The sequence below is a fragment of the Benincasa hispida genome, chromosome 8 (assembly GCF_027475165.1).
Source record: "Benincasa hispida cultivar pf3 chromosome 8, pf3_genome.v1.1, whole genome shotgun sequence".
Taxonomy (NCBI): Eukaryota; Viridiplantae; Streptophyta; class Magnoliopsida; order Cucurbitales; family Cucurbitaceae; genus Benincasa; species Benincasa hispida.
The window spans coordinates 1,908,523-1,931,480 of NC_143485.1; the positions used below are offsets into that span (position 1 = coordinate 1,908,523).

At 34.6% G+C, this 22,958-nt stretch overlaps 2 protein-coding genes across 2 annotated transcripts; one reads left to right on the top strand and one right to left on the bottom strand.

Moving 5' to 3' along the window:
• The first annotated feature begins 624 nt into the window (after positions 1-624).
• NLP1 (nitrilase-like protein 1) lies at positions 625-11,363 on the top strand. The gene is made up of 10 exons (XM_039038670.2): positions 625-2,247; positions 2,330-2,431; positions 3,170-3,218; positions 4,060-4,151; positions 4,306-4,457; positions 4,544-4,590; positions 4,697-4,730; positions 6,382-6,548; positions 10,620-10,716; positions 11,018-11,363. The coding sequence occupies exons 2-10, from the start codon at positions 2,343-2,345 to the stop codon at positions 11,191-11,193; spliced, it is 903 nt and encodes a 300-aa protein (XP_038894598.1). The 5' UTR covers positions 625-2,247; positions 2,330-2,342; the 3' UTR covers positions 11,194-11,363.
• Positions 11,364-12,344: 981 nt separating this feature from the next.
• Positions 12,345-13,484, bottom strand: LOC120083094 (uncharacterized). The gene has a single exon (XM_039038648.2). It carries the CDS (start codon positions 13,193-13,195, stop codon positions 12,416-12,418), a length of 780 nt encoding a protein of 259 aa, XP_038894576.1. The 5' UTR covers positions 13,196-13,484; the 3' UTR covers positions 12,345-12,415.
• Positions 13,485-22,958: the final 9,474 nt, after the last annotated feature.

A 22,958-nucleotide genomic window follows, 5' to 3' on the forward strand; every position in this document is an offset into this window, starting at 1 on the left:
AAGAATGAAATTGGGAGCTAGGATGGGGATGGGAAATAACATCCCCAACCCCATCCTGCCTCGTACACATCTCTAATTTTGCTTACGTAATAAATTGCCCTAAACAAATTTTCTCTACTTGGCCCAAGACTCCACCTACAACATGATCATTTACCTCACACATTATTTCAAACGGTTGTCTCCAATCAGATACAACAATAAGAGGGGAGGAAAGTCAACTTTTCTTTTCTCAAATTAAATGCTAGCTAGTAAACATGCATTGTCAAAATAAAATTATCATTCTCAAGCAGATTATACAAAGGATTTAGTTATTTTAAAAAATTCCTCTATAAAACGACGATAAACCCCACAAGTCTAAAAAATTTATGGATGCCCTTCACATCCATTGGAGAGGCCAATTGTTCGATCATATAAATCTTAGCTCTATTCACCTCCAAACTTTTTCTAGAAACTTTTTTGCGTTAGTGGAATTCCTTCCTTTACCATGAAGCGACTATTTTTCCTATTTCAAGACAAGGTTGGTATCTTGGCACCTTTGTTAGATAAGCAATTGTCAAAAGAAGAATCGAAAACAAAAGAAAAAAAATCATCCATAAAAACCTCAATAACATCCTCAATCAAGACGTGGAAGGTGACCATCCAAAAACGTTGAAAGGTGGCATGAACATTGCATGACCCCCGATAGGCATCCTTCTGAAGACATACGTCCCATACAGATAAGTGAACGCAGTCTTCTTCTGGTCATCTAAAGCAATGTCAATGTACCATATATTTTTTTTTTTTTACAATTGTTGGGTGGGTGTTCTCACTTCTAGTGTCAATGTTATCGTACATATTTGATGTCAGTAGAGTTATACTCATTTTGGTGTGTGTATTGTATCTAGTTAAGGTGCAATTAGTTTACTAGTATATTCAGTTCTTAAATACCATTTCTCCTAACAAAAATGTCTTAGAAAAAATTTGGATTTCAATAATGATCTCTCTTTAGAAATTGAGAATTCTACCCACAATCACACAGAAACACATTTTCACAAACTTTTTCACTCTAAAAGTTTCTCTCTTGAGAAATTAGAAGTAAAGAGAGAGAAATAATGCAATGAATTAGAAGTAGATTCAGATCTACGTCCATGCCTTCAAAGCAAAATTAATGTGAAAAAAATAAGGGTTACGGGAAAATTAAAATAAAAATGCCAACAAAGTTGATGTTTGTGCATTTAAAATGACACATTAAGTCTATATATGGAGGAAAATATTACATTCCGGATATCAATCATTGTTGTGTCGTGAAAGATTTACTGCTTTGAAAGTAAAATTGGTGTGACTTTAATGATAAATCGGCTTCTGGCGATTGCTCCCCAAAGTTAACACAACATTCTTCTCAGATGTGTGCTCGTTGAAGAAAGATTAGAATCGAGTGGAAACTTTGCTCATAATTAAATACTTGTTAATAGAGGAAAAGAGAGGATGGAAATGGAGGACTTGGAGGAGAGAGGGGAAAGAAGATAGAGGAAAAGAGGAAAAAATAAAAAAAATAATAATTTAAAGCTTTCTTACCACATCATCATTTAGTCAATTTTATGATTAAATTTAATAGTTTTATTAACAAAGAGACTATTTAAACCTATCCTTAAAAATTTAAGAGGTATTTGGCTCATCAATATAAGTTAGATTAAGTTGATAAAAATTATCAAACTCAATGTTTAGCCAATTAATTTTAAATGTCGGTAGATTTGAGTTTGATTATTTTTATCCATTTACCCTAACATTTTTAATCTCAAATATATAGTAATATCTTCAATTTGAAATAATTTTTTTTTATAAATAAAATAAAATATTAAATATCTGTATGAAATTTCGTTAAAAAACCTAATAAATTGGCTCTTGGACTAGACAAATAAGTTGTAGTCAACAGGTCAAATAATTTAGGCTGCATGAATACATGACTACGATCAAAAAATCTGAATGACTGCCAACTATTATTAATAAAATAATGGTTGAGAATCCCACGTTAAAAAAAATCAAGGAGACTCATACTTTTTATAAAATAGATGGGTTCTCTAATTATCAATTGTCAATTGATTTTGAGATGGAACATCAATTGTATCTGTTTTTTCCGTACACCGTCGCCAACCCCACAAACTAGCCACCATTATCGGTCGCAGCACATCTCCATACTCAATTTTCTTTCTCCTCCTTCTCGACTGCAACCTCACTCTGCCACGCCAACCTGCAAAACTCGATCTCAAGGTCTGTCGATTTTTTCTTCTTTAATTTGGAATTTATTTGGACAGTTGAGACACTCATACTGTTTGATCATCAACCTACACAGCGAAGAAACCAACATGGCGACGGCAAGAAGAGAGGTTTCGGTTTCAGCCCTGCAATTTGCTTGTACTGATGATATCTCTACTAATGTTGCCACTGCAGAAAGGTTTCACTATTTTTCTCAATGCTTTTTTACTTGGGATTTCTGTTGTTACTCCTCTTCCTTGATTAAGCTTCAATCGCTGCTTACTTATTCATCGCGTTGGTTGGTTTTGCTTCTCTTTGCTTTTGGTCATTATTGTATGGTGATTTGGTTCAACTTTTAGGCACTGTGATAAGGGATTCTTTTTCTTGTTATCTACAGGATTATTCTATCATAGCTGATGAATATTAGTTTTTATTTGATTACAGAGGTTTTATGCTGTCGTCTTTCTGTATTTACAATTTGGTTTTATTAATTCTTCTCTCTCTCTCTCTCTCTCTTTTTCTGTATCAGTTCCTTTGGCTATGAATCTGACTATAACACATGTGAGCTTATGAGATTTCTCCTCTAAATTCTTTCTTGCTGAGATTTTTTAGTACAACACGGGATCCAACCTTCAACCTCGATTTTGAGAATACATTCAACTTTATATACATGTGTGTGTATATATATATATTCATTTATTCTATGTTTATGCTTCCACTTGAAGGCTACCTTCGAATGCTGTTTCGAGTTGGTTTCTGAGTATGTGTTTGATACAGCTTGGACTTCTAATTCATTTTCTTTAGCAATGAATCTGATTAAAACACGTGAGCTTATTCTATATATTAATGCTTCCACTTGAAGGCTACATTCGAGTGCTGTTTCGAGTTGATTTCTCTGTATGTGTTTGATACAGCTTGCACTTCTAATTCTTTGCAGGCTGGTTAGATCGGCCCATGCAAAGGGTGCAAACATAATACTAATCCAGGTATACGAACTAGAAATTGTAAATCTATAAACTTTTCCCTTTGAAAGGTTGAGTTTTTTGCATTGATGCTTGCTTTTTTAATTATATATTTTAGACTTTTAGTTCTAGAGCACGGCCACAAAAAAAGAAATTAAAGCTGCCAATTGTGAGAAACGGATGAAGAATCGAACTAAGAAAGCTGCTTGAAGCATGGCTTCCTTGCAAATTAGCAGTGAATAAACAAATGGACCAAGAATCTGACTTCATTGTTCACATCAAGGAGGCAATGGGAAATAGGGATTTCCCCCCTTTAAGAGATCACACACAATTGGTCTTTTCAAATCCAGAGGCCAAAGTGACATCCTATGTAGTACTTACTACTTCAAAATGATAAAAATATCAATATTTAAATGGAAATGATTTAATTAAAAATATTTATGAGGAAATACAACTCAAACCTCAAAAAATGTGAAGAAATCACTTAGAGAAGTTTCTTCCAAACAAACGCAATCTATTAACTTTATACAACCTAGAATTGAAACAAGAAGCTAATCAACCAACCAACCAACACGATTCAAAGGCAATATGTTATTCAAGGAAAATGATATATATAAGAGCCTGAATCAAATGCTAGTGCAGCATATGCATAAATTCAGAGAATGTTTCGTTGGGTTTTATCTTGTTGCTGTCTTCTTGTTTAAATAGTGCTTTATACATCTATTGCAAAGATCCTGACAGACGAGACGAGATACAGTGATTCTTTGTTGTTTTACTCAACTGGTAGCAACTAGCTGTCTTCTTTCTTTCTTTCTTTCTTTGTTTTTTATTTTGCTGCCTAACTTTATCTCATGGATTTACCCAGGAACTGTTTGAAGGTTACTACTTCTGCCAGGCACAAAGGGAGGATTTTATTCAACGAGCTAAGCCTTATAAAGGCCATCCTACAATTCTTAGGTAAAGCTGAATTGACAATGACATGTCTCTTTATGTGGCATTTAGGATAGGTTTACACTTTATTAGACCTCATAGCAGAGGGACAAAGATTCATTATTGACTTCATCTCTTATAGTTACTTTTCTGTCAGACTTATTATCTGCTTTTTGTCTAGGATGCAACAACTTGCAAAAGAGTTAGGTGTGGTAATTCCTGTTAGTTTCTTTGAGGAAGCTAATAATGCCCATTATAACTCCATAGCCATAATTGATGCTGATGGGTCAGATCTTGGACTTTACAGAAAGTCCCATATCCCAGATGGACCAGGTAGAGAAAAAGCATAAATTTCCTTACACAGAAATTTGTGTGTTTTTCTTCTTGTAGTTTTTATATTTAACATTCATTTTCTACAGGCTATCAGGAGAAGTTCTACTTTAATCCTGGTGACACGGGGTTTAAAGTGAGTGCTTGTCTTTATTCTTCTTAGTCTACACATTATGTGGAAAATCTGAATTGAATTAAATAACAAGTGGAGCTCATGGGGAACCTTTTTGGTGCTTGAACAGGTTTTCCAGACAAAATTTGCGAAAATTGGAGTTGGTGAGATATAATTGTTTGCTTCTTTCACTATTCTAAAATTCTATAGTTTTGTCATAATCTTTTAGAAGTTTCAGTTCGGTCCTTAATCATTTCAGACACTATAGCTAGTTACTACTGTTCACTAATAGAGAAGAGTTAAATCAAAAGGAAATGTTGGCATGCCATGTTGTTTGTTGATTGATGCATAAATCTATCTATTTATTTTGTTTCTTTTTCAAAAGGAAATAACTCCTTTCATTGGAAAGAGACTAATGCTCAAACTACAATAATAGAAACAAATAAATTTGCCAAATACACATGAATCTAAACCAAAAACCAATCGAGAAATTAAGATGGTGGGAAAAAACAGCCCAATTAAGACAAATATCTTGAATGGAAAAGTATGCAACCCAAGAAAATCAAGGGGATTACTAAGGGTTTCCCCTGGTGACATTGACAAAAAATTGCAATTATTTTCTTTTTAAAGGAAATAAACTTTTCATTTATCAATAAAAAGAGTCCAATGCTCAAATTACAAAGATACTTAATAATTGAAGCAAACTATAAGACAGAACAGTGCAAGGGGATTAGCAGGCGTACCCAAACATCTCAATTAGGTTGACACCTCCATAATGCCTTCATCACATCCTAGAAGTTACATAATGAAGAGAATCGATGTTCAACATAAGGAGAAAAAGGTACAGTGGGGATAGATATGGGAGAAGAGAGAGAAGAGAGCATGGTTCTAACGGCGTTGTTAAGTAATGAAGCAACCAATTTCCACCAGGCAACCAAATGAGTATGCTTTGTCTCCCGAGGATCCATATTAGTACTTGCCAAGCCAGTTTTGTTTGGTTTAACCTTCATAAGCAAGCCTATGCTCATTCATTTTTAGAATGTGAAATATTTTACCCACCTCAAGTAAAATTAGGTAGTGATCAGGCAGAGAAGGGTAACACTCGTGACACTCAGAGAATAGGTAGCGATCAGATGTATCCCTCTCCTTTTTCTCTACCCTGAATGGACAAATTCAATATTTTACTTAGGGGGTGAGAAATCTATCAATAAGTGAAAATATAGTTAGTTCCCTTGTATTGAAATTAGTGTAGGAACCATTTCAAGGTGGGGTCTGGTTTGTAGCTACATCTTGTAAATGTTGATTAAGGTTTCTCATACTTTTGGCTAAATGGATTCCTACGATCCTTCTACTGGACATTGGTAAAGTAAAAAGAAAAAACTATGTAACCCGAGTTGCAAATTTTAAAAACTGGGTTCTTGGATATTAATATTATACATCAATTCCTTACTAAATAGTCTGCATGCCTTTTTATATGTGATTCAGACTTTGATCCCAGGTTGAAGACTTTGTTCACTTCCCTTTTTTTTTTTTTTTTAAATTTGCATTTTATCTTATGCATTTAAGCATTATATTCAAAACGTAAAATATTTTAATGTTGTGGCTGGTTAGTGCTAAATAGTGAGGACGATTCTTTTCCATCTTTAAACTTGACTGTACTTTTGAATTAAGAACTTTATGGTCTAATTTGAAAATGAGCAAAGTTGGTTGTTGGAGGTAACATGTAGTTTTCTAAAAGTTCAATGCATGTAATACTTGAGAAAATTTAAGCAACAGTATTTAGAAGGTAAATATGCAAAATCACTTTTATTTCAGCAATTTGCTGGGATCAGTGGTTTCCGGAGACAGCCAGAGCGATGGTTCTTCAAGGTGCAGAGATATTGTTTTATCCTACAGCTATTGGTTCTGAACCTCAAGATGAAGGACTTGACTCTTGTGATCACTGGAAACGAGTAATGCAAGGGCATGCTGGTGCTAATGTGGTATGTTTCTAGATGACAACATACCTAAGTATACATTAGATTAGCTTAAGAATTAGTTTTTTTTTTTTTTTTTTTTTATCTGGTTTTTTTGAGGGCCTTTTAAATGAGTTGTCTTTTCTGGAACCTCCTTGGCCTACTAATGAACAATCATTGAACAATTAGTATATTAATTTTGTGTGTGGATGTAAAGTCTTTGCTTTTAAACGTACTGTTTGGTGCTTTTGTTGGATACAGTAACTTACCTTAGGCATGACCTTGGATTCTCATACAAAAGAGAAAGGAGAAGTGTCTCCTCTACCCACCCTCTCCCTCACCGCCAAGTTCCATCATGACAGCCGCCAATCATTTGCCTATCTTCTAAGGGCTGGAATCAAAACCCATTTCATCTCTTTCGGTCGTGAATCCTTTTCTCGGCCTTGATTGAAAAACCCAAACCCAAAGTTTCTGCCTTACCAAACACCAGTGAGATTGATCCTTCTTTTTCAGCCTTAATCACAGCACCTTGCTCTGGCTCTCTTCAATGTTGAAGCAGTTACTCAACTCGCCTTTCAACCGTTTATTTTTCAAAGAAGACTTTCATAGACATGTTTTCTGCGTGGAAAAACTCTCCAATCACTGTGCAAGTTAGCAAAACTTGAAAGCCATGGAGGATGCTCCAAAACTACTGTCCCGGTAGGGAAAATCCAAAGAGTATGGGCATCTATTTATAGACTTGCTTGAAAACCATCTCCTTGAATCTCCTCTCCCTTGTACTCCATTAATGCACCCTCTTACCTAAGAAGCACATATACGGATATGAGACAAGGACACGACACATACACGGCGACACACCGTATATTAAAAATCTAGGACACAAAACGGCAAAGACACTTAAATTACCCTACAACATTTGGGTGTCCATCATGGATTGAACCCGTGACCCCTTGTGCAAGGACACGCGTATTAGAATATACATTTTAGAAAATATATACTATTTTTATACCAAAAGAAAATTCAAAGTAAATGGGTTGATGCATTTATAAGCTTAAAAAAACTTAGTTTGATGTATTTCACACTCAAAAGTTATTATTATTGTCATATATACATCTTTTTAGTCTACTCGACAAGTATTCTATGCATGTCTAACACAATCGTTGCACTAACAAGTGTCTGTCATGTCACATTCCCTCCTAGACTATCCTTTTAACCTGGAAGTAGATATGACTGCAGCAGTTACCAACCCTTTTGTTGGCACTTATTGCCTACTAACCTGCTAAGCTTGTCTAGAGACCCTGATAACATCAAACGTGTATAAAGTACTCAACAACCAACAATCACAACCACCAAGGTCTCATACATAAATAACATAAACAGAGTGAACTTAAATAAGATCTTAAGGACCCCAACTCACAAACTAGTCCCTATATGCACAAAACATGTATGCAAATATTTACAGACAAACACCTAAATGGGTTAGAAAACTAAAGTTCTTGTTCTTGAGTGGCAGAGCAGCAACAGAGTTATCTTTTGGGGAGTTGACCGCTACCTGGGGAAAAGAAACATGTAAAACGGGGTGAGCTACTAGCCCAGTGAGTGACTTAATAAGACATAGTTTTCCTACTTCTAATTGTACTAGAAAACAGTACAATGAAATATAAAATCTTTCCAAACAACTAAACATGAAATTTTTTTTATCATAACATGTTTGGTCATATAGCTTAAACTGATTCTTAGTTGAGAGTGAATCCTTTTGCTCAAACCCTCAACATCTAGCCTTAGTCGAGAGAGAACTCTTTTGCTCGATCTCTCAATGTCAAACTACCTACGTGCACGTGGTTATAACTAAGTACCGTCATACCTTAGGTACTACTGCTCAGATACCTTCTTTAAGTCCTTCAGTATTGAGCTTGATGTATTAAAATCTCTTTTACTGAATCATGTAAGCTTAAATCATAATAACATGAGTTAAGTTCAACATTCAAGCTCAAAACATAACTACCAACACATACCTCATGTTCTTGAAATAGTTTCAAACTAATACATGTTATAAAGCCTCACTTTGAAGAGTTAGTATGCGTTTGAAAACTTCATACTTCACGACTCTTTAAATAGCATGCATTGGAATCATACATTTGCTTGGAAAACTCTTTGTAAAATAACTTAGCATGAGATAAAACTTCCATTTGAAACATGAATTTCTAAAACATTATAAACACTTAGTCACTCACGGCTTTTGGCGACTCCCTAATGGATGATAAGCTTTTCCTATTGGTGTCAATCCTATGGACACAAATTATACTTTAGCTACTAGAAAGGGTCTCCCTTTTATGATCAACTTTCAAAGATAAACTTTTGATCTTCTTAATAAACGACTTCACCTCCCAATGCATACCTTCTAGGTGCTTCAACTTAGAAAAATTCTAGGTTTCAAGCTTGGCTAGGCGGCAACACTAGTGTCAACGCATGTCCCACCTTCGGCCTTGCCTTGTCCTAGGCGTCAATTTGCTGCACACTAACGCCTAGCTCCCACACACTTGGCCACACTTAGCCTCCTCAAGAGCTCGTCTAACCTCTAAGAGCAAAACCAACGCATAAGGCCACTCTATGGCAACACTTAGCCAAATTTTTGCCTTGCTAGGCTAACTCAAAATTCATCCGAGAGCCATGCTTCACAACTTAACCTTTCCTTCTTTTCTTCCTTGTTCCTTACCCAATTTCCCTACAATTTGACATTAACTCATAAGTTAACCCATTTAACAAACAACTACATCAATGAACATTTTCAATTAGGGAAAGTAGGGTTTGGGGTTCACACGTTACATGTCCAACAAGTGTCAGAGTGTCCAAGTGTCGGACACGGACAAGCTAGCTAAACTAAAGTGTCCATCCTCCGAAATAGCATTAATGTCTCTCCTCTGCCCTTTCCAAAGCCACCCAATAACCACGTTTCTTTTGACCTTGCCACCTTGAACCTGTCCTTCGTTGTCATCCTTTGTAGACAACATTTCTACGACGACTGGTATGTCTTACTAAATGTCCTTAAACAGAACATAAGTGATTTCTGCTCTCTTATTGCTTTTCAAGCCAACAAGGCCATCCTATTTTGTGAAAGTGCCGAACAAGCAACTAGGTTAGTGAACATCAGTGGTTGGTACACAGTTGGAGATTACCAAGTTAGTTATGAAAAATGGGGACATAACACTCTTGCCAAAGACTAGAAAGTCCCTTCATATGGAGGTTGGATAAAGATAAAAACTTGCCTCTTGATAGATGGAGCATAGTCGCATTCAAATATATTGGTAACACTTGTGGTGGCCTGATTGAAATTGCAAAGAAGACTTTACTTGAATGGACATGATGAAGATTTGTCTTAAGGTAAAGATCACACAGGTTTCTTGCCGATGGAGATACACCTACCTTCATTTTCCTCACAGGAAACTATTGTTTTTGTTGATTCTTTATTTAAGTTGGAAAATCACATCGAGTATGTCACCAGAGTGCATGGGTCGAAACCCAAAACAATGACTAATATACCTACCTGCCAGTGCCATTGTCAAAGCGAGACTATCTATGCCACACACCCTGCGACCACTGTTATTCAGATCCCCCCATATCAACATAGCCCCCTCTGTAATGAAAAGACCATACATTCCCTGCTCCCCCTCATCAAACCACAGCTCATACCTTGAACAACCAACTGGATACCTCTCACTCTAGGTGCCTCTTAAGGGCTCGTTACACCTTTCTACACCCTCGGCCCAACATACTAACCCTTCAACCTTCCTTTGAACGAAGCCACCACATTTCTAAAGACAAAGCAACCAAATTCCCTATCTTTATGGAACATCTTATTCATATTTCTATATCTTGGTATAAATTCACCCCACACTTTTGTGATTACAGTCTTACATCTCTTATTGCACATTGGAATAGCTTCTTGTAAAACACATGGCTTCTATAACCGTTTTGTAATTTCATCTCATCAATGAAATTTTGTTGAATGTTTCTCAAAGAAAATAGGATTCTCATTATACCACACAGTCACATGCATTTTGTATGGTAAAGAAACCTCATTAATGTAAGAACATTCAGGTGCCATTAGTGGCTTCAAACCGCATTGGAACGGAGATTATTGAGACAGAGCATGGAAAAAGCGAGATCACGTTTTATGGGAACTCTTTTATAGCAGGTACTATGTAAATAATATGTCATCTACAAAGCATCTTGCACTGAAGTATGCATTTATTTTTTGCACATAATTGGATTTATGAGAAGGTGCTAGAGAGGAGAACAAAACAGCCAATTTCATTGCTGTTTCGGCATCCTCTCTTGGTGATTCTTTTGTTTGGAAATTGAGCTTTCCAGGTTGTATTCTCTCCTTCATTCATGAGGAGAGGTTACTTTATTTGGTGGGGTGGTTAGCCCATTTCCAGTTCTTTAAAAAAAGGGAGAAAAAAGGTACTATATTAATGTGAATTATTTAATGACAGGACCAACTGGAGAAATTGTTGCTGCTGCTAATGATAAGGATGAAGATATTTTAGTAGCAGAGTTTGATCTGGATAAAATCAAGTCCAAGAGACATGCTTGGGGAGTATTTCGCGATCGCCGGCCAGAGCTATACAAGGTGCTTCTGACTTTAGATGGCACCAACCCCATTTTGTAAAATTCGGTCTTCAACTGTGTCAGTTTTCTATTCTATAAAGTTGTAAAAGTTTAGGCATAAACAGCTTCCATTTCCCTGTTTATTTTCTAAAGATTAGCACAAAGAAGTATTTATTAAAATAATAATCTAGTTTTGAAAGTGGGAAATATTTATGACTAGCTTTTATATTACATTTCTGTTCCAAATTTCATTTAATCCATAATTTTCTACCTGTTTCAAACATTGGGAGATGCTTAGAGTTCTCAATTTGCACACATTTTACATGAGTTTCTCTTTTATTTATTACCATCGTTTATGGGCTTTGATTTCCTGTGGCCTTTGTATACTTTCAGTTTCAGTTCATCTTAATAAAAGCTAGTTTGTTTATATAAAACCACCACGGGCCCTTTTTTCCTTCACGCAGACTCACAAAATAACCTTTCAAATATATGAGGTGTTAGTTTTCCTTAGGAGATGATTATCTTCTATTCAACTTTACTTTCTATATTTCAATTTATTGTTCCAAACAAGGCAAAAAAAGCAACACGACTCATGAAATAAACTTTGAAGGATAGTTGTAGTGCTCAATCTAATTGAAGGTTCATTGGATGCTAGTTCAAAACATTTGAGTTATATCTTCCCAATTTTCACCCTTGTTTTTTTAGGAACTATTGTGCAGATTTCTCAATGAATTTACTGTGATCTAGAGTGTTCTAGATAGTCCAAGCTAGGAAACGAGAAATCTGAGGTTCTTGAGTTTCTCTGTTTTATTGAACTTTGTTCACTCTTCCCAAAAATAATGCTCAGGATGTTTACATTTTCTAAAAAGCATTATCAGTTTTTGCCAAAGTGAGCTAGTTTAACGGTAATTGACATGGCCTTCATCCCATGAAGTCGAAGGTTCAATCCTCCCTTCTCGCGGTTGTACTAAAAACATTATCAGCTTTTCAGAGACTATTTTGCTGTGTAGTGCATGAGTTTGTCATATTCTCTTTTTTGTAGTTAATAAGATTGGTCTTGAGAATTACGATTCTTCCAATTTTGTGAGAGGTTAGGAACAATTCTGAATTGATCGTCAATGTTCTTAATTATTGTGATGGATTGTTTCGCCCCATGGAATTCAGTTGGTATTACCCCAGAATCCCAGATGCTGTTTGGTAAAATATGAAACATAGATCAACGTTTCTGAAATTAGAGTGAATCGAATTGGACACAAGATAAATCCTAGGGAACAAGGCAATCATCATGGGCTAGTTTCAGCCTCCTTACATTTCCCAATAGTATTTTCACAGTTTTTCTCGTTGTTGTTGTCGTCTTCTTCCTTGGCCTCTCTGGTCTGCTCATGTGGTACAAGAATATGCAGTTTCAGACGTCCATTTTCTCTAGAAGCATGTAAAAATTCATGGGTGGGAACTCTTACTTCCTTCAATATAAACCTTCCACCATACCTATAAGATTTGAAACCAACCCAAGGCTTCCCATTCTTTCCCATACAAGAAATTGGTGGAGGAAAATCTTCCCTATTTGCTGATTTTGTCCTGTTAATCATTCCAGGCTTCAAACTTGGATGCTGAATCTGTTTTTTTAAGGTATTTTCCTCTTCATCTTCCCTCTGCCATACCTTTTCATCCATCCCCTCTTTCAAATCCTCAACATCATCTAAGCTTTCATATCCAAGCCCTTCTGTGCAGAGTTGTAGGCTTTCCGAATTGGTCGACGAGAAGCTATTGCTTTTCCTATGGAAGCTTGAAGATTCACGTTCACCATTTGAGAATGATGGTTCTTTCCACAGGTCATCGGTGGATGGAGAGTTCAATGATTCTGTCAAAGACGACAGAGACGAGAAAGAATGAGGAACAAAACTCTCTTTGAAATGAAGCTCTCCGAAGATCTCAGTAAACGACGACTGTTCGGTCGGCTTCAGAGGCATAATCTGGTTCCATGATGAGAGCGTTTCAAGAAGGGTTGGACTTTCTGGTAATGGGTTTTCAAAGATGTGTTGTAGGCTTCCACAGGCAGCCATGGCTGGATAAGTCTCTGCAGTATTTGCAGAGAAAGACAGAGAGAGAGAGAAGTTGATAAACTGTGTTGTTTATATATGGTTGAAAATGAAGAGAAATAGAGGAAGAAGAGATGGGATTGTTCTATGAGGTTTGAATTGATCAAAAAGAAATTGCTTTAAAGAAGGAGAGTTCCTGGCTTTTGGGGACCTGGTGGTTGGAGTGGAATATGGTTGAGTGGTTTTAGAACCAAATCTAAATTTTGTGGTTATTATGAATCTGTTTTTATAGTGCTTTAGAATATATTCAAATTATTATGCATGTTGGTTTGTTTATATATATATATATATATTCAAAACCAGAAAACACAGCCATAAATGGTCAATTTTAAGTGCAAAGGTCAAATTAGTGTAAACGCGTGAGAATTTTCTACCATCTGTCAAAATCCAGATAAGAAGGGTTACTAAATATTGAGAAAAATGGGATAATATTCGGAGGATAATTGAATCTATTCTCAACCATGCATGGTAATGGGAGTTTTTTTGGACTCTTCGTATTATATCTATGAGATTTTCTTTTTTGAATTAGTCATATTTTGTTTGGTCATTTTTTGGTTAAATTACAACGTTTAGTCTCTTAAAAAATATGTAACTGGCTGCATGGTGGAAAATTTTCGATCAAATCTCGAAATTTTGAGATTTTGATGGCCTTAAAATTTTGGTAGGGGAAAATTTTGTTTTCTGCCACTTCGTGGTAAGTACGAGATTTCTCTCGAAATTTCTATCAATCTCAAAAGTTTGAGAAAATTTTGATTTATTTTCTTTTAGAATTAACTATGTTAGTTGAGTTCGAGATTTTCATTTTTATGATTCTTATTACTTTATAATTTCTCACACCAATATCATTTCTAATAGAAGGATGAACTTTTTCAATGGGCTACTTTTTCTAATTTCGAACTTTTCTTAAATTTTAGCTTTATTTTTAATTCAAAACATTCATTTTTTTTTAAAGAAATTGAATTAAAAAAAACTATGAAATAGAACTTATATTTGGTTTTTAACATTCAAACTTTTTCTATTGAATTTTCATATCATTTTACCTTAATAGTGAATTGATTCGAGTTTTTTTCCCTATTCAAAACTTCTATTTTCACATTTTACCTCAATATATTTCTAAACTTTATATTATTTTATATTTATTTATTTTTTGAATTTATATTTTCGCATTGACATTTACATAACTATATAAATATGAATGTTGTCTTACTTTATAAAAATAATGATTAAAAATGGCTAATATAGTTTAATTGAGCCACAATAAACTAAATATAACAATTTTCATCAATTCCGTAGAGTTTCTCAAAATATTCATCATATCAATATTTTCATAAAATAGGACCTCGATATTTCCATCGATATAAATATTTCGAACTATGATGGGCTGTTTAGGGGATAAAGTGAATGAACATGAGAGTGAGAAAGGAATGTACAAGCTTTCTTTATACCCATGTCAAAGGGCATTAGATACCACTCCAAAAGTAAGGATTGATAAAAGTGATTTTAACTTTTTCAAAATTAATCCCAACTATGCCCTCAGTTTCCTTCTCTCCTTTTTTTTTTCTCTCTCTCGATATATTTCTCCCTTTTTAAACCTCTTTGATATATTTATTTTATTTTAATTTTTTAAATATTTAAATTAAAATAATAATCATTTTCATCTAATAAAAACATCACGTGAATATATTTTTAAAATTTATCAAACTTAATACTTATAAATACTTTTGTTTTTTTAGGAAAATCAACCATAAACTAATAGAAGTGACATTTCTAAATTTTATTAAAAATATATGGACTACAATGAAAAAGAACCCAAAATATAAGGATCAAAATGATATTTTAACCTAATTGTTATTATTATTATTTTTAAAAATTAATACATTTACTAGCTTTAGGACTGAAAATTGGAACTTATCTTTTTCTTTTAACTTTTAGGTCAAGAATATATGCCACTGCCAATTATGCTCATGCAAGTGTTTTTATTTTTGACAAAAATCAAAAGGTACCTCTAATTTTGCTATTTTTTTAGATTTTCCTATTTTGAATCTCTTTATTTTTTGAGTACGAGAATATATGTCTTGAATAATCAGTTATTTGATCTTTAAGAATGAATATATAGCATATTGTTTCAATTTTTTTTTTTTATTAAAGTAATTGAGTTTTATCTTTTACTCCAATAATTTTTGCTCAACTATATTTAGCGTGTGCATGCTTAAAATGTAAGTTTATGACGTAAATAATCTGTTGCTACATTTTATTAAGAAATTTCCTAAATATTAATAAATATCCGTGATTTACAATCATGGATGTCAATAATTTGAGATATCTATTGACATTAATAATTTCAACTTTAACGTATACTATTTGACATATGCTCAAACATAAAATAAACATGAAAAGAAACTGAAACAATTTTTTTTTTGAAAGAAAAAAGAAATTGATACATGGAAAGTCCAATAGATGGACCAAAATCACTCAAATTCTGGAGTGGTGTGTTAACGACCTAATCCAATCATCAACGTGATATGTGAGTGATAACATTGAAAATGTGCTATCTTCTTCTACTTAATTCAAGGTCGTTCCTTCATTTAATGTGTATATTGGTGATTTTACATATCTTGGACATCTAAGAGGTAAAACGGCACATTAGAAGCAAAATTGTGTCAAAATGGACCAAATCGGAGCTCAATTACATCAAGGGAGAAATGAGAGCTAAAATTACGAAATTTCTCTTAAGGGAGCACTGGGTGGTAGCACAGTGGCACCATGCTTGACACTTTTTCTCGAGAGCTCAAGATTTTGGAATGTGAAGCAACATTGTGGCGTTATGTACCTAGATAGAGAAGACGCATGTATGAAGTGCTGGTGTGATGTACTTTGATAAGGGGGTTTTCTACCCTTAGTGTCGCAGCACTGCACCCTAGCATCACAATGGCACATGATTCTTTAAAAAAAAATTATGTCGTTTTGAACCGGGAGCACACCATTTTTCCATTTCTACCTCTATCTTCTTCTCTCCATTGTAAATAATTCATTTTACTCAATTGAGATATCATCAAGATTATTTTCCTCGTATTTCATGATGATTAGAGGCTAAAAATAAGTGTCTAACTTGGGTTAGAGGTCTATTTCTACTTCTTTGTGAGCTTTTGAGATTTATAGATGAACTCTTCTATGTAATTTTCCGATTAAATGGCATTTCATCTTATGATCATCAACCTATTTCGTGTGGCTGACAAATTAGGCATGCTTAACTGATTAATTGCTTAAGATTAATACTTAATACATAAACGTTAGAGACCTAATCGACAAGAAGCAAAGATTAAGTTAGGTTGTGAAGTTTATTACAGAAAGACTCGAAAACAAGAAGAACATTCTTTTCCTCTATGTTTTCTTCCCAGGTAGCGAAAGAGAGGAGTTCTAGGGTACTGCTAAGGCCAAGGTCTGCCACACCACAACACCACTTCCGAATTTAAGTTGTTGTTGTAAACAATTGCAACTAAGAGTCTGGAATTGTTGAGTTAAGTCTGGAGATTGTATAAATGTTATACTGTTTATAATAAAATAAGTTAAGTCAACAACTGTTGTTTATACTTAGCTTTAAGTTTAAAAAGCGAAACAGGTTTAGAAATTCTTTTTTCTTTTATTTTTTTTTCAAGAAAACATTAGGCCCATCTTTTTTCTTCATTCTCTAGCTTTGCTCTAAGGCAGAAAAGTTATTCCAAAGCCAAAGATGGGCCTTTCGAGGTGACAGTGAAAATCCGAGAAGCATAATCTGTTTCCAAGATTCTTAGGATATTGAAAAAATTTCCAGCCTAGTTATGTATGGGTTTTTCAAGAAAAGATTTTTAGAATGAGCATAAAATCATGAAATAATTTCTCTTTTTAAAGGCATAAAACTCAATGAGTGTATCATCGACTTTCATCGAAAGGAAACGAAAAATAGAGCGAACAAATCCATGCATTAAACATCAAGCAATCAGTCATTCATTCATTCAGAGATCTCTATTCTTATTCACAACAACCAATAATTCAGAACCATTAAAACTCGAGTTCAGATGCTCAAGGGCTATTTAGAGATACACATTAATTAAAGAATGAATGAATCTATCATTATCAACAAAAAAGAATTTTGTAATTTTATCTCAATCTATACCAAGTATTCAATTAAACAAAAAATGGAGCATATATGTAAAATACAAATAGGCATGAACCGCACCCACTCACAACTTTAAAAACATACATTGTCCTTAATGTATTGCAAAGCCAAAAATCATGTACAAGGAAAAATAGAGGGAGAGAACAGAGAACTTCCTTGAATTTGGACGCATGCATAGATTAGAGTATGCTGATTTTCAAACAAAGACCAGTTTCAAAATTCTTTCAGTTATGTTTTTTTTTTCAACTAATGAAAGGACAAAAATAAGAAAGGGAAAAAACTGAAAATAAAATAAAGGAAAAGAAAGGTGATAAATTTTTCACCTGGGTACCTTCAGGAAGTGCAAATTTTTATCGCCGTTTACTCCACATTGGGTGAGGATAGACTGAATTGTATGAGGGTGAAGCCAAAACCAAGCCCAAGTGAGCAAGGTCCACTTCCCCTTCATTGAAGAATTTGAGACGATGCCCATTTACCTTAAATTCCTTTCTTGTGTCTAAACTTCTTATCTCCATTGCACCATAGGGAAAAACATTAATAACTTCAAACGGTCCAAGGCACTTAGATTTAAGCTTACCTAGCATGACCTGGAGGTGTGAATTGAATAGTAGAACCTTTGGACCAACCCTAAAGTCCTTCCTTACGAGACCCTTATCATGAATGAGTTTTGTTTTCTCCTTGTAGGTCCTAGAGTTCTCATAGGCTTCAGATCTCAATTCTTCTAATTCTTGAAGTTCAAGGAGTCTTTCTTCATCGGCTTGAGCTAAGTTCATATTACACTGTTTGACCGCTCAGTATGCCTGTGTTTGATCTTGACTGGTAGGTTACACACCTTGCCATAGACTAGTTTTGTAAGTTGTCCTATATGCCCATAGAGCATTGTCAAGACACGTGCTCCAATCCTTCATTTTGAGGTTGACTGTCTTTTCCAAAATACTCTTTACCTCTCTATTGAATGTCTCGACTTGACCATTAGTTTGAGGATGGTAGGGAGTGGCCACACGATGGTGAACTCCATACTTCCTAAAAAATGCTTCAATGGTCTGGTTATAAAAATGGGAACCTTGATCACTGATAATAACATGTAGAATGCCAAACCTACAAAAGATGTTTGCCTTGAGAAAACTTAAAACAACATCAGAATTGTTAATCTGAGTGGAGATAGCCTCAACCCACTTTGATACATAATCAACTGCTAACAAGATGTATAGATATCCAAAAGAAAAGGGAAAAGGTCCCATAATATCCATTCCCCAAACATTGAAAACCTCACAAATAAGAATCGAATTCAAAGGCATTTCATTCTTCCTAGAAAGTGACCCCGACCTTTGACATTTCTCACAAGATTTACATTACACGTAATGTTTGGATGGAGAATTGATGTCATTAATTCGACGCCAAACCAAAACAAAAGAAATTTGTAAATACCGAACTACTCCTATCACTACTCAAACGTAGCAACAGTGGTAAGTCCAGTCGATCCATAGAGAAGTGCGATTGGTTTCGTTGAGTTAATTTTTTAATTAGAGTGATAAATGGGGGGTTTGTGTGTGGAAGAGATAAACATGTATGAAATTAAAATAAAAGGGTAAATGCAATCTAGGGTAGGAGTCCATGTAATTCCTAGAGCAAGAGAGAGTTCCTATATAATTTCTTTCATTAGGCACCAATTAATTACGCGGAATCTATCAATCCTTCAACCTATTAGAAATTCTAAAAGTCCAATTAGCCAATTTTGATTAAAAATCCAAACCAGCACTAATTTAGTTTAAATCTTTTCCTTCTTAGCGACATACAAGTTAAAACTGAAAAGTATTAAGAAAGGATTCAATTGTTGAGACATTCTACAAGCCAGAAAGCCATATCTTGTAGCATGATTTATTTGGAAAGATTATACTAGGACATACATGAGTTTGGCCAGAAAAAGTCTAGGCCCTAAACATGCGATTCTAATACGTGAAACTAAATCAATCAATGATGCATAGGTTAGAATGATTGTGCAAACAAGAATTTCAATAAATTAATTTGTCAGAAGAATTTATCAAAACTATATTAATATTAAAACAAATCTAACAAAAGATTTCACAAGAATGCAGTTAAATTAATTAAGAAACCTTTAAGAAATTAAACACAGGGATCTTGCTTAATGAAACTAGATAGAGATTACCTCTCAATTCATAGACAAATCTGAGATACACGTCCGTTCCATTGATTACAACCCAAAATAAAAAGCGAAACTAACCTAAAGATACTGAAAAATTGAAGGGAATGGATGAAGGAACGAGTTTTACTACGGCTTCCATCAATTTGGCCTCCCAAATTCGGCATATTTTGACTTAAGGCTGAAGAGAATATTTATAGAAGTTGAGGTAGCATTGCACGCGCACTAATCATGTCCGTCTGTCAAAGTTCGCAGCATCGCGACGCTGTAAAGCAATGTTGCAACGCTGTGCTTTTGTCTTCAAGTGTCGAGGTCGAGTGTCGCACGACGTTACAACGGTGGCGATGCTGATCTTTCGGAGCGTTGTGACACTGTGGGCAGCGTTGCAACGCTCCTCTGTACTTCGAGCTGCTGCCTTCAAGCATTGCACGAGAGTCAGGTTAGGCAATTTCGAGCATTGTGACGCTCCAGTAGGGGCATTTTGGCCCTTTTGAATCCTTTGAAGCTCTGATGCTCAAATCAAGTCCAAATTGCTTTAAATTAACCCTGATCAGCTTCAAATCACCAATTGTTCTTCAAATTAACCCTAGATTGAGTTGTGTGACTCAAAACAAGCTTGAATCAAGGGATGAAGGAGAAATGCTCACTATAAAAATCTTGTTGAAGAACTCTTTATTCAACCCGGATTTTCTCTAAAATTCTCTATAGATTGCATTCCCGATTTTCACTTCAATCTCTTCATTATATTGTAGGTCAACATGCAAAGGAGAGACTTGCATGAGTTGCAACTCATGCTTCGAGAAGACAAGGCCAAGAGAATGCTTCTTGTGTGAGCAAGTGAAGAAATGGATAATGGAAAATCAATATTTTCCATTTTAGTGTTTTTTTTTTCTAATTTTCAAATTTATCTCAAAAATTTAAATTTGATTTTATAAAATCTATTTTTATTCTAAAAATGAAAATTTTAATTAATTTCATAAATTAATTATTAAATAAAATTTAATTAATTTAATATCTAATATTAAATTAATTTTAACACATATTCATCTTTATATATTTAAATCATATTTAAATTTATAAATTCTCATAGTTCATTTAATTCTCAAATTAAACATGTAATTATATCGCATATAATTACTAATTCCCTTAATTCTAATTTGACCGTTTCAAATTAACTTATCACGCTATTCTAGAGCTAGTCCGTTACGAGCTAGTAGGAGGACCTGCGGACCTATAGATCATGGGCACCAACGATTCGAGATTAATTGGCTGAACTCATTAGATCAAATTAATTCCCATTCGTTAACTAATGGGTCACTCCATAGTTGCATTCCCCTCATTGTAGATATATTATGTCCACAGATTTAACCATAATCAACAAGTCGCCCCTTCACAGGTTGTTCGTAATAACGGCTGGGTCAAATATCTATTTTACCCCCGAGATTACGTCTTATTCTTCAAGTCTCTACTGATCCTCTAATGAACAATTGCTTTATGATCCGATCACTAAACCAAACTCTCTTAGCCAAGTGAGAAGGTGGGGTCCCTTGTTCAAGACCTGGATTCAGTACTTGAGAAAACAACCTCTCTCCTATCCCTAAATTGGGTAGGCGTGAACTTCGTCTTATAACCTATATCCCCAGCTATCTATCCGGTCTTACCCCTAAAATGAGAGTCTTATTGAGCCGGCGCTGTTGAGCCAATCTTCACCTATGCAAATCTCAGGATTAAAATCGAGTTACCTAGGTCATCTAAGTGAAATAGTCAGCCTTATACAATAAACAATGTTATAAAGTAAGAGTGACTTATTTCTAGGTCCTGATCTTATGCAAACTCATTGCATAGGATGCCCCCACTCCTCATGTCATAACATGTACGAATTAGGATCACTTCGTATGTAGCACTTTACAACTCTTTGTAACAACTACAGAGTAGGTCGCATCCAATGGTGTTACCAGAATAAGGTGCCCAACCTTATTCATGTACCATAGATCATTTTGACTATTTACTCGAATCTAATCCACTCTTATGTCTCCACATAAAGTTCAAGTACTCATACAATAGTCATGGGTCTTAGTTTATTGGATTTAGACTTTCATACAATTTATTAAATCAATAATAAGTATATTGATTATAGAAAATGTTTATCATTTTACAAACTGCGAGTTTTAGGACATAAAACCTAACACCAATTAATAGAGGTTCCTTGTGGATCAACCTCTTACTTCCACTATAAATACTGGTTAGTCTTAGTTGTTGCGTGAGTACTATAAATTTCATTTGTCTTGGTATAAGTTTGAATTAATGACATCGAATTTGTCTCGAACAATTCCTTTGAGATTATTATAGGAAAGGTGTTCCCCTCGCCTAGGTATACGTACTTGAGATGATTAGGGAGAGCCTTAAACTCAATCCTTTGTACTTGCGAATTACCAAGATCAATGTTAGAAGAAGAATTATCATTTTTGCAAATATTAATAGAAGAAAGAGATAAATCATGTGAAGAACCATTTGAATCCAAATCAATATAGGGGGCCACCAACTCATCAGAATTACCCTCATCAGACAAAACAATCTCATCCATAAAATCATGGGTCTCAATCAAGCATAAAGAAAAATATTCTTTCGATAACTTCATGACATCATACATATTAAACGAGACTATTTTCCCATCAAATTCTACAGAGAGACATCCTTTATCTACATCTATTTTTGTTATAGTAGTTTTCATAAAGGGTCTTCCTAATAATATGGTAGAAAAAGAAGGTGTACTAATCTTGTCCATTATTAGAATATTAAAGCAATGGGAAAAATTAAGTTTTTTACTTGAAGCAGAACATCCTCAACTAATCCTAGAGGTTGAATATAAGATCTATCGGCCAACTGACTACAAACAAAAGTTTTTTTGCAAATCGTTTAGTTTAAGATCATCGTATACATGGTATGGCATAACATTGAATTCTTCTAAATCAAGCATGGCATGCCAAATTACTCTTTCACCAATAACACAGGGTAAAGTAGATATACCTAGGTCACGAAATTTCTCGGGCATATTGCTTTTAAGTAAGGCCAAGACATTTTTGCTTACCACCACTCATTCCTTGTCCTTATCTATTCTCTTCTTTGTAAAAAGTTCCTAAATAGATTTAGCTTACCCTGGGATTTGTTGAATTGCATTAAGAAGAGGGATATTGATCTGAACCTTCTGAACACTATAAGAGTTCTTCATCCTTGCTTTCCTGCTTCAGTTTTACCAATCTAGTAGGGAAGGGAGCCTTAGGTACATAAGGTTCAAATGTAGACAAAGAAGATGTATTTACCTTAGGTGTCAGTGGTGGTGCTTCTGGTTTTGCTTCACTGTGCTCGTCTTGTATTATTTCTTCCTGAAACTTAACAGAGGAGAAACAGGC